This window comes from Falco cherrug, chromosome 4, assembly GCF_023634085.1.
Source record: "Falco cherrug isolate bFalChe1 chromosome 4, bFalChe1.pri, whole genome shotgun sequence".
Lineage (NCBI taxonomy): Eukaryota > Metazoa > Chordata > Aves > Falconiformes > Falconidae > Falco > Falco cherrug.
The window spans coordinates 33,374,469-33,386,611 of record NC_073700.1 but is presented as its reverse complement, the minus strand read 5'-3'; the positions used below and the strand labels follow the sequence as shown (position 1 = coordinate 33,386,611).

The window sequence follows — 12,143 nt, the reverse complement described above, 5'->3', positions numbered from 1 at the left end:
GTGGACAGGCACAAGGCTGTAGTCTCGTCACCACTCCTGCAGCACCGCTGGCACCTCTTTCTTTCAGAGTGCAGCAATGCAGCTCCTCGAGCTCCTCGGGGAGGTCTCTGCCCTGGGCTCAGCCCATACGTGATGCCCATGCTGCAGCAGCAGTGTGGGAGGCTGGGACTAAAGCTTCTCCCTGTCTGGCACTGCAGCGCAGGCTGTGTGCCAGGATACTGAGGGCAGAGTGCTGTGCCGGGTGCTGTTCAGCACGCCGTGCCTAGGGCAGAGCATCAGCGAGGTGTGTGAGCTCCAAGCAGTGGGCAGACGTTGCTCCATCCCTGTTGGTGGTGGTGCACTCCTCCCTGGGGTGACCTCCTCCTGCTGCTGCTTCGTGGTTGCCGGCACTGCCAGGGAACAGGTAGCATCCCCTACATGCTTACATTTCAGCAGGGAAAAGCCTTAGGGTGCAGTAAGACAAGCTGTTTTGTTTGCAGAAAACCCAGAGGTGAAGAGGCTGCCATCCCCAGCCTGTCTTCAGCTTCCAGTCACCAGCATCTGCTGGAGGTTATCTGCTTCTATCTCTGCACAGTTAGCAACTCTGTAATCCTGTTCCATCAAAATGATCCTACATTTTAAAAGTGCTTTTAAGGCTCCATCAGCTCATTCTGACAGAATGAGGTTAGGAAGCATCTACAAGGGCAGTTGGTTGCAAGTAGTACAAGTGCAGATGCTTGGAGACCTGAGGCCTGTGACCTTCGGAGGAAAGCAGGAGCAGGGGACAAGGCACACCTGGGCACCATCTCCTTAAACCAGCAGCTGCAGACAAAGTGGTGTAGCTGACTGATGTTTGGGTGGATAAGGCCAACAGTGTGGGTTTTAGCAGTGAAGCTCAGCTTTTAAAATGCCTGAATTGCAGGTGCTCAAAGAGAAGGGGCACTAACCACATTTCTGAAGGCAGGTGGTGACTCTCTGCAATTCTGTCTCTGCTGCCTTGTTGCAGTAGGACAACAGCCCACTGCATCAAATGCATTCTTCTCAAGACAGCTTTTCTCTGTCAGCACAGACATGTGGGTAGGAAAAGGGGAAAAAAAGAAAAATCCTAGAAGAAATTAAATCCAGTGCTTGTCTGAAATAGTGGGAACTGAAATATTTTACAGCAGTGCAACATAATGGTATACTTACGGAGTGGTATCTGTTGTAGTGAAATTGCCAACAAGGTTAGTACACTCATATCCCAGCTATGTTCAGTTTGAAGATACACAGATCTGTAGTGTTCTGAACAGAAGTATATTCTGTCCGTGTGAGTGTTTGTAAGATTGATTACTCCTAGACAAAGACAGACTTCCTATATATTAATTTGCAAAATACAACATGGTGTTACACTGAACGTGAAGCATGAGAAATCAGACTGTACAGGCAGATCTTTGACATTTTATGCATAATATGCTGCTATATTGTAAACTAAAGGGCATCTGTGATTAAAGGTTTGATTAAGCTAGCTTTAATTTCTCCTAACTTGATTGATTTCCCCTAAAAGAAACTGTGTACTACTCGTGGTCCCAAACTAATTCAGAAAGTCTAGTTATCAGATTGTGTCTTAATGAAAGTAAGAAGCTTAGCTCACTTGTAAGTGGAAGGTTTCCAAGCTCTGTGATAGTAACAGATGTACGGATCTGTAGTCTCTAGGTGAATGAGGACAAAGGAGTGTTTCAGTTTCATGTGTTGTGTTAATTTATATCATGATGGCTGAGATTTCATCCAGCACTGTCAGATAATACTGTTTATGAAGTACTTCAAATTCTGTAGTTTATGACCTAGATCAGACACACATTTTTAACTCCATGTGTTTCATGTATCTGTTAAGCTAGAGAATTAAGAGCTTTAAAATTGGGCTAATGCTTTTTACTATCTATTTTCTTTGGAAAAGATTTAAATTTCCCAGGCTTAGACTCTTTTTCTGTTTCTTTATGACATTGTAAAACCAACATAAAAGATCCTGTGGAAACTCAGTCAGGGGGTACAAATGCAGCAAAGCATCTCTTAAACAAATCCTTAACCTGAGGGTCACAGTTGAGAAGAGCGCCTTGGCAGTCCTGAGGCCGCTCCGTGTTGGATGTGCACATTGGTATGAACAGCAGGTAGTCTGCAACTCTGTGTAAGGAATATCTTATTCTAGATATCTGGCCCTTTATTTTATGCAAGTTGTACAGCTTCGTATGTATCTGAAGATGCCAACACTATTTAGTAGGCAACTGCAGAGATACTTCATCAGCAAGTCCTTACTAGCTTTGACCTTTCTAATTTTTTGAACAGAAGTTAAATTGTAGCTATCCTGAAAATGGAATGAGTATTTCCATGAATCAGACAGCATGAATGATCAGCTTAGCCCAGGACTGGGCTTTTTGTTTTATTTTTCTGTGTGGAGATAGCAGCACAATCGTGTACTAGAAAACTGTCATTTATTGACTGACATAAAGCAAAATTGCTGAATACATGCCGCCTTTAAAGGGAGCTTTTTTTTTTCTTTTTTAATGTATGCCTGTATTGTTCAAGTCATTTCCTCGAGCCAAAACACAGTGTCTTTTTTTTTCTGTAAAGACAACCGGCCATATCTTGAGAGATACTGACCGCTGACTACTGCCTTCTGTCATTTCCAGCTGAATGTAATTGACAGTTCTAGCCTCTGCAAATTCAGCTTTTGATGGACTTTTGTTACTCTTCATTCAGGCAGACCTTTTCCTGAAATCACAATTTTCTCAGGACTGATCTGTGACAGCTTTTGGATCACTGTTACTATATCTCAGATAAAATTAAAAGCAGTGGAACATGTCAGTTGAAATACATTGGTACTGATTTTTACAGAGCTTTACATATTTAACTGTGTACAAACACATTTAAATGATTATATGAGGTTTTTTTAATATTGTACGTGCACAAACTAGAGATCAGTACTTTAGGAACTGGCTATTGTCTATATTACCTGATTCCCTACTTTGATTTCTGTTTTCCTTGTCCATGACTGGGCCAGCATGACTGGTCACAAAAGCAATTTAAAGTCACCACTGCAGCGATTGCAGCTGGTGTAGAAGCCTGGGTAGTCCAGGTGCTGCTGTTGTGGTAGCAGTGTAACAGTGTGGATCTCAGCCCAGATTTGCATTTTTATTGGTTTTAGTGGTACTTGCTCCTACAACACTTCCAGCAGTCCCTGTGCTGACTTAGCAACAATCTCAAGCTGTAAAAATTGCAGCACTTTCAGGTAAACTAACGGTTATTAGTGCAGAACCTTGAAAACCTTCACAATACCCAAGTTCTACCTTTTTGTGTTTAAAAGGGCATACTTTGAGTATTGGGACTTTTAAAAGCAAGGGGTTTGAGAATGGTGTATATAGAGGTAGATTCATAATGATCTAACGAACATTAATGAATTTCTTCTAAAGGTTTGGGGATCGCTGGCAGGCTGGAAGAGTTATCATATTGTTTCCCTGGGCCGCATTGCTCTGGCACTCACCGAACATGAAATCGAAGAGCTGGATTTACATTCTGTCGACACCATTTCTGTCCTTAGTCAGCAAACAGGATGGACTGTTACCCAGGTAAGTGTGTGCTCCTGGTGAAAGGTTCTGGATTCACACCCTTCGGGACTGAACTCCTGGAATCACCTAGGAAGCAGATGCAGCAATCCACACTACTCCCTGCTGCTTGTCTGTGGCTGTGACCCTGGGGAAAGTGGGCAGGTAGGTCAGCACTGCTGTCTGCCTGGCTGCTGGCTTTTTCTGTTGAGGTGGCCAAGAGGACATCAATCACTGTTAATTGTGGTGGTGATGGGTGTATTCTTTAGCACTTGCCCACTAAGTAGTAGAAAGAGGTCAGCAGCTCCTCTCACACTGGCCCCAGAATAAACACTACTGCTAGGAGATACTAGCCCTTCCTAACTAAGAGCGCTCACTGATGAGGTAGTGTGCCCCACAACCCAGCATCCATTGCCCTAGAAGCCTAAGTTATTAGCAGATATGCTCCTCTCAACTTGCTTCCCTTGACTAACTTCTAGTTATGTCAATGGGATTTTCATAATAAGAGTTAAAAGCTTCTATTTGTGTATGCAGATGGCAGCATGTTTCTGACTTTGTGACCCATACCATCAGGACTCCTCGGTTGCACAGATGCTGTCGTGGTGGCAGCCAGCTTTGGCAGAATATCATAAATCTGTTTAATAGTTTCTTGTTCTGAAGAGCACCGTCAGAAGGAAGCACTTGAGAGGCTTTTATACAGTGCTAGTTGGCTTTTGAGGCTTCCTGCTGTCAGTAAGAATAGTTAAAAGAGATTCATCCTGCCTACCTAACTTAAGTTGTCTAAAAATTAGGTGGGTAGTTTAAGCTAGTCATTTGAGGCTCGGAGTTGTGGATAGATTAGGAAATCTTGGAAGATGCTTGTTTCTTTCACTTTGTGTGAAACCCTTTGGAGGATGCCTTGGTGGCAGGCTGAAGCTAGACACACAGGTTTTAAATGGTTAGTTTAGGATGAGCACCATCCTAAATGACTTAGTCTTGCGAAGGCATTCTGATACTAACATCCTACTCATATCTGAAAACTAATCCTAAACACAGGTCACCACCTGTATATGACAAATAAGACAAGACAACCTGACTACTAGAAAAACCAAAAAATTTATATTGATTCCCTTGAGTAATTTATGTTGTCTTTTAGTAATTTAATTTAATTGGTCAGTTTTGCTAGACAACTCAACGACTGTTTCTTCTGGTGAAGTGTTGCCTTGTGACCCGGCAGAAAAGGTACAGAATGCCTTCAAATCATTTGCCCTTGGGAAGTGGTTGTGTAATGGTGTCCTGTTTAAGTGTCACAAATGGGTTGTGACAGTGCTCCTTCTGAAGGCCATGGCAAAACTCCATTTAATTACATTGGGGAGGCATGGGATTTTATGTGGTAAATAGCTTCTGGTAAGATTTTGAGCTTCTAGTAACAAAATTTTCAATTATATTTATTCTGTTCATGGATGATATCTCACTACTTTTGTAGGCAAGATCTGTTTTGCAAGGTTTTCTAGAAGACTCTGGCCAGGCAATCAGTACACTAAAAAGCTTTGATTTAGTTGGATTGGGAGCTATTCTCTGTGCTTTGAACTCCACGGAAATCATGTCCATAAAGACCGCTGAATTCAGGTACTGCATTTAGTACTTAATGAAATATTAACTAGTATTTCAACTGATAAAATTTATTGTGCAGTTTGTTTCTCTTCAAGATTTCCAGAGCCTAAAGTACACTTTTTTACATTTTAAATGCTTTTAGAAAGGCAGTAGCTGTTACGGAAGGCATACACAAGTCGCTTAAAATATATTCTGTTTCAGGTTTCCTCTGCCATTTATATCCCACCGTTCACCTATTGCATTGAGAAACCCGGGTTTTTGCTCAATGTATTAAACATTTGCATGTAGTTTATGTACATGTATTTTAAACTGAAAATGGGTTTACAGTGTTATTACAACAGACTAAGTGTATTCCAGGCATATTTAGTATTGCAGGTAATCGCAGCCTGTAACGTTAACCTTGTTGCCTTTTGCAGTGCTGCTGTTGCAAGAATTGGCCTGTTGTTTTGCAGCACCCCTGTTCTGAGGCAGTTTAAGGTGATGACAGAATCTGTGTTTGGTACCACTACGAGCTGGAACAACTCTGTTTTACAGGAAATTGGTACTATAGCAGGTAACAAAACTCAGACTCCAGGTGGTGATGGTTCTGAAGCAGTTGTTAAGCATTAAGAGACAGGTTAATGTAGCAGTGCATTTTTCTAGACTGGTGAAAGACATTTGTTTGTGAGAGTCGCCTGCAGGGACAGACATCCAGCAATTTCATTAGTGCTATGGAAAAGTGGTGGTATTCTCCATAAGGTTCTATGAATCAGCTCAAACCGACCTTGGGGAGCACAGCCTGAAGTCATTTGGGTCCTGTAAGTTGGAAAGGGTACATCAAAGAGGGCAAAACCAACCAGATTCAGACCCATTCACTATTTGTAAACCATGCTACTACAAGAGGTGCTGTACTGGGTCAGAGTGATGCTCTAGCTGACCAAGCACCCTGCATCCAACAGTGGGATAAATGGGCTGCCCAAGGAAGAGCAAAAGAGCAGAGTTAGCCTGGAGTGATACTTTTCCACAGTGTTCTCACAGCCTTGGGGACTTCCTGAGCCAGAGGTCACACACAGTTTTGTTCATGGATTATTTTTTTTTCCCCCATGGTCATTTAACTGCACATTGAACTCTCAGAAATTTTAGCATCCGCTGTGCCTGAGGCAATGATTCCATGCTGTAAATGCCTAATGGGTGAAGAAGTAACTCCCATTGCATGCTTATGCTCCCTGATCTTGCATCAGAAGAGGCTGTGAACAAGCATTCCCTAATAACACTGTTTACAATTTTATTGATTTTTACCATTGTCTCTTTTCCAAAATAAAGTAACTCAGGTAGAGTACATTCCATACCAATGATTAAGGTCAGATGATTTCTAATGTTGGAATATAATGAAAGAAACAAAACAAAACCAGAACCAGTATCTCTCCATAAAGCACTGGAGTAAACCATTTATTAGATACTTTGTATAAATGCTTAGAATTTGTATTAGCTTAAAAATAAATCTAATAAAAAAATACTAACTTATTTTTGTTCCTATTGTGGGGGGGGTTTAGGTGGTTTGAATGAGGATGAATTAAAAGCTTTTGATAAAAACTTGATGCCGTATTTCCAGCCAACAGCAGTAAGACGTATACCTCCTGAAATTTTCCAAGTAAGAGCCTGATTACTGAAGAAGTAACCAAATTGCTATTGGTTTTACTCTACTATAAATAAACTGCAGCAGAGTTATAGTTTGGGTTTGGGTTTCAGCAAGAATATTTCTCTGTTCTGTTAAGTGAGAAGCTGTCAAGGATCTGAAGCATTAACTTACAGCTATATCATCTGTATTTGTGATGCCCATAAAATACGCTAGACAACCTTTATTCTTCAGACTGCATCCCAAGGAAAAAGCAAAGATCTAGGGTCAGAAAGCAGGGAGTGGGCACTCTTTCATCCATCACTGTATTTAGACCTGAGCTTTCTTCTCTGTTTATTAACATTTGCAAGGATGTTCTCTGTTGACTATGTAAGAGCTTTTTTATTATCCTAAAATCTGGCAACATTCTCCTGAGTTAGCTCTGGAAAACAGATTGTACAGGCAGATACAGATCGGAAAGGAATTATATCTAATTAGAGCAGTTCTGAATGTGGACCAGAAATTAGAACATGGATCTTGAGATCGTTGCCCCAGACTTTATTTGACTTAGTGACAAGATTAATATTCTGCCTAGGCTGGTCTCTTTCAGCTGCTGGGGCAAGCAATGTACTTATGGATAGATGAGCTAAACAGATAGTTAACTGTGTCAGCTTCTGTAAAAGGGAAAAACTCCTTGAACACTGTTCTGCACAGTACCACTGACAGTTTAGATAAGCCTGAAATGTCCTTAGGAAAACTATTTCTTTGAAAAACAAATCTTGTAGAATTTATTTTAAATAGTGTACATTTTTGTTAGTAAAGTGCGTTAAGTAGAGGCTTAATACAAAATTTCGGGGCCTGTAGGCATTCACATAAGTTTACTCAATTTAAAATATCACGCCGTTTGGCAGACAATGGAAAATCGAGAAATGTTTGCTCCATTGTCTGACCTCCTTGAAAGGGGAATTTAGTCTTTCTAAAGTAGAACCTGGATATAAATTGTTGCAGCAAAGAAAGCTTGTTGTGTAGGAGGGCTAAAATTCTTGTGACTGCAGAATGTTAACTAGAATCAAAGCAATCCAGCATGCTCAATGCATGCAGCCTTTACAAACTGGTTAATTGCTATGTGATATAATTACTGTGAGATTATGATTGCCATGTTTCATTTTTAAACACAAGGTTTAATATGACCAAACTTGGAAGATTTTCAATCTAAAAGAGAAAATTGAATAATGAGGTTAAAGCATGGGTTTGTTTCATCTCACTGTTCTGTTGCTAACTATAATCAAAGGTCAAACAGGTTCAAGTGAGGTTACTTGGGAGCAAATCTAAGAGGAAATAAATGAAAACACAAGAGGATGCACATTGTCATCAGTCTTTGAACAAATCAGAGAAGGAATGGCTGGAAAATTAAACTCTAGCAATATACTGAAGAAGTGTCCCAACACAGTGTCAGCATAGAAAGCTTCTCAAGCTGTCAGATCCCAGCAGCAAAGAGAAGGTGAAAGATAAATGAGTGGTCAGTGAAGTAAATGAATGCAGAGGATTTTTTCTAAGCTCTGTTGAGCTCTTTTATAGCAATGCTTTGTCGAAGGCTACTTCCCTTTATTCGAAATCTAAGACAGTGATGACTTTTGATTCCTTACCTGCTGTATATAATTGACAGCCTAAACCAATTTTTTCTGGGTTTTATTCCTCCTAGGCATTGTCCTCGGAACAGATAGCAAACCTGGGCCCTGAAAATGCTGCCGTGGTTACCAGATCACAGCGTGAGCATCTGAATGCATCACAGCTCCAGAGCCTTCAGCTGGCGCTGGATGGAGCCAGGATAAGCACCCTAGAGTCACCAGATGGTGCAAGCACTACCCAGGCAGGTCACACCCCAGCTCCAAGTGGTGAGTAGAGTCACTCCCTCCTCCTGCTTAGCCAGGAAGGACACACACACACACACCAGTGGGGTAGATGGTCTTGCAGCATCCACCAGGATCAGACCTGTATTTTGAAGGTGTGCTACAGTGAATTTTCTAATCAGCTTTTAAATTTATGCCTCAAATCACACGCATGACCAAAAAAACCAGTAAGGTTCCTGTTGGATTTACCCACAGCAAGAGGTAATATAGAAAGACCGTCAGATGGCATTAGCAGCTACGTGCTGCTAGTAGCATTACGTTATGCTAAGCACTAGCTTGTGTAAAATGTAGTCTGAAACAGCTTTCCCCTCTCCTTTCCAATATTCTTTGCCTAAATTTAGGGCAGGACTGTCCATCTCTAGACCTTCAGATCACAACCTTTATCTGCAGCAGCAATGTGTTTGCAGAGCCACAAGTGGGAAAGGAAGGTAGCACTGGGGTGGATTAGCATCTTTATCCAAACTGTAGGACCCCCTTGGACAGTTTTTCCTGCTGTTCCCATCCTGTCTGAAATTAAAGCCTATTAGTACCTATGCTTCACTGGTTTAACATTTTATTTCTCCATATTGCAGTTTATACTGGGCAAGTTGTCCCAGCAAGTATGCTAATAGACATTTTACAATGAGTGAGAGTTTGCACATAGGCAAGCCGACGTTGAGAACTTAACCCTATCAGACAGAAAATATTGTTGTTTCCAGTGACTCAGTGAGGTATAAGCTGTTGAAGAAGAGAGGCATGTTGAGGTGCTAAAATAGGAGTAAGGGGGACTAAATTGCTATGATGCCCTTGCTGGAATTAGAGCAGACCTTCCTAGAAGCACCTGAGCGGTGCTCTCAGCCTAGCTCCCTGCACGTATGACCTGTTCCCTCTGTAGATATGTCACAGGGAGGAGTCTTCTGGGTAGAGATCACCTGAGTTCTTGAGCTTCTTCATTATCCCTCTCTCAAGTGAGTACCACCCCTCTGAAACGCTTCTCTTCAGAGCTGTGTATGTCAAACTGGAAGTGACCATTCTGACCAGGGTCATCTTTTGAGCAGCTGAATGTAATTAGGATTCTAATGTTGGACGTGCTGCACCTCTTCGGGGTGGTGTAGGTAAGACTGTACTAGATCTGAACTGTATCGTGACACTAAGACGTAATGCTTTCTGCTTTTCAGGCGCTCCTTGTTTGAGTAGCTTTGGCATCTGGTTGTGCTCTGTGTTTACACTGCACCTGCCTTTCTGAATCCACGGCTGTTAAGTTTGAGGTGAGTTTCAGTAAGAGGTAGCTCTATCACAGAAACATAGGTCACCTGGAACAGTGAAAACCATCAGGGTGAAGGACTGTGGGGACCCCGTTCCTGCTTTGAATACAGAGAGAACAGTTTCTGAACAATTTTTCTGTATTACAAAGGTGTCTTGTACTTCTGTTAAACTATCTTAGAATCTAATCAGTGGGAAAGCACTTTATCTTATCTTTAGTGTAAAGCCAGCCTTAACAAAAGTATATTTAAAATTCCATGTAACACCAATCTATTACTGCATTGTTTCTTGCCATGTTGTTGGTATTAATCTGTATTTTGCCTGTTCCAGTCTATTGATAAGAATTTATTCCCTGACTGCTTTTATAATCTCCAGTTAAAAGCACGTTGCCATTAACTTTCATTGGATTTTACCATTTTGACAGGCTAAAAATTAACGACAGCACTGGTGGGTTTAAGGTGTAAAGTCCAATTAAGCACACTAAATGCTTAAGTGTCCTATTTAGTCTTTAACACTGCAAATCAAGGTATGTCAAAAGACTTGATATTTTTCTTTGCTTTTTGATTTTCAGTGTCCTGGAGCTTACAGAGGAGATGCTAGAGATAAAGAGTTGCAGCTCAGCATGAATAGTAGAATCAAGAGGAGGCTCCGAGATGCCCGAGTGCAAAGTAGTTAATTTCTTAAAAGCAACACCTCCATCTGCCATCATGATGTGAAGTGTCCCCTTTCCTTACCTTTACTGTTAACAAGTAACACAGTGTCCCTCCAAACTTCAGACAAATTTCAAACTGGAAATGGCTTACTGGTCTCATGAGAAAGTCACTGAAAGATAGGCTTATGTGTTAGGGAGGACCCTGAATGACCTAGGGGACAGGTAGCAGGTGACTGTTATTTGAAGGCTGTCGAATTGTACCCAGTGCTTTTTACATTGGCTAATTTGGTCACACTTGTTTTCATCTGTTGGATTTTCTTCTTATACTGTGAGTGTTCACTGCTCTGGTCAGAGGCTATTTTTCTGTGTGAGGTAGTAAAAACCATATTAAAAATTACTGCTGTTGCAATAAAATAACTGCATCTCTGGGCTGCTGGTTTAAATGCTGCTCAGATAAGAAGTAATGACACGTTCTTCTAAGCATCTGTGAAAAATGTAGTTCCCTGTGACCATATGTATTTGACACAGAAGGCAAATGCACCATGGAAACCTGCTTGTGTTCATCATGAGATAGTCCCTTCACTTCAGGTGGGGTTGAAGCATACACCTGGCAGTAGTAAGGGAAAACTGTTCACTGGGTCTGCATACTACTAGGACTGTCAAGCCAGTACGTTCCACAAGCTGTATAATAACTAATGTTTCATAATTATAAACCACAAATATTTTCATGTGTTTTATCAACATATGGCTTACGTGTTTAATGTTTTTCATGCTGTGCCTGAGTATTTAAACAGTGGAAAAAAAAGAGACATTAAAAATCCTCTGCATGTGAACACACATTTTGATGTCATTCAACATGATTTTATACCAAGAATGCATGATACAGTTTTCCATTTTGCCATTGCAAAGGTCTTTTATCTTTCCTAGAGTAAAAAGGGCAATGCCTAGACTTAAAAGTTTAGCTTTTTCATTTAGAGCTGTACTGTTGTAAATGCCTTTAAAACTTTTGGTTTTCTTTCTTTATGGCAAACATTACATCTAGCTTCTCGGCACTGAAAGCAGAATTGAAATTTTGCTACAGGTGGGGAAACAATAGGAGTGGGGCTCAGAGGGAGGGCTGGAAGGAAGAGGCTCGCTGCTTTTGCTGCTGCTGGGGAAGGGTGAATGTTAGCTGTTGCTGCTGTTGGTAATAACAGCTTCCACCACAGTCCCATATATTCTGTAATTCCTGCAGCAGCAGGAGCCAACCCAATTTTCAGGGCTCTGTTATTGGCGAAGTAGGCAGTGAGAGCATGGCTGGTTTTCACCCCCTTCTGCTCCCTGTCCCCCTTTAGCAATCTGCTGCTCTCGGAATTGCCTTTGCCTATAACTAACCCTGGCAAGCGTGACATGATGTTACAGATAACAGTATGTGCTTTAGTTTTGCATTTTATGAGCAAAGAACTACTATGGCTGTGAACTGCCTTGCACCTCATTCTCTAATTCTAAAAGATTCCAGCTTTTTCTGCTGCATTTCCTTTTCTGCCTGTAAACAGTAGATTGCGACATTTATTTAAAAGGAAAAAAAAAGTTTTATCAATCCCAGCAAATACATGCAA

At 41.3% G+C, this 12,143-nt stretch overlaps 1 protein-coding gene across 10 annotated transcripts in view; it reads left to right on the top strand.

Moving 5' to 3' along the window:
• OTOA (otoancorin) overlaps nucleotides 1-11,378 on the top strand; it is a 40,894-nt gene extending 29,516 nt beyond the window's left edge. For 9 of the 10 annotated variants that reach the window (XM_027810056.2, XM_027810054.2, XM_027810055.2 and 6 more), the window contains 7 exons: nucleotides 3,423-3,578; nucleotides 5,020-5,162; nucleotides 5,564-5,700; nucleotides 6,680-6,777; nucleotides 8,444-8,636; nucleotides 9,809-9,898; nucleotides 10,465-11,378. In XM_027810056.2, the coding sequence (XP_027665857.1) occupies nucleotides 3,423-3,578; nucleotides 5,020-5,162; nucleotides 5,564-5,700; nucleotides 6,680-6,777; nucleotides 8,444-8,636; nucleotides 9,809-9,876 (795 nt within the window). In that variant the 3' untranslated portion in view covers nucleotides 9,877-9,898; nucleotides 10,465-11,378. Of the gene's footprint in view, nucleotides 1-3,422; nucleotides 3,579-5,019; nucleotides 5,163-5,563; nucleotides 5,701-6,679; nucleotides 6,778-8,443; nucleotides 8,637-9,808; nucleotides 9,899-10,464 lie in introns of those variants that run through there. The other variant, XM_027810058.2, reaches the window with a different exon arrangement.
• Nucleotides 11,379-12,143: the final 765 nt, after the last annotated feature.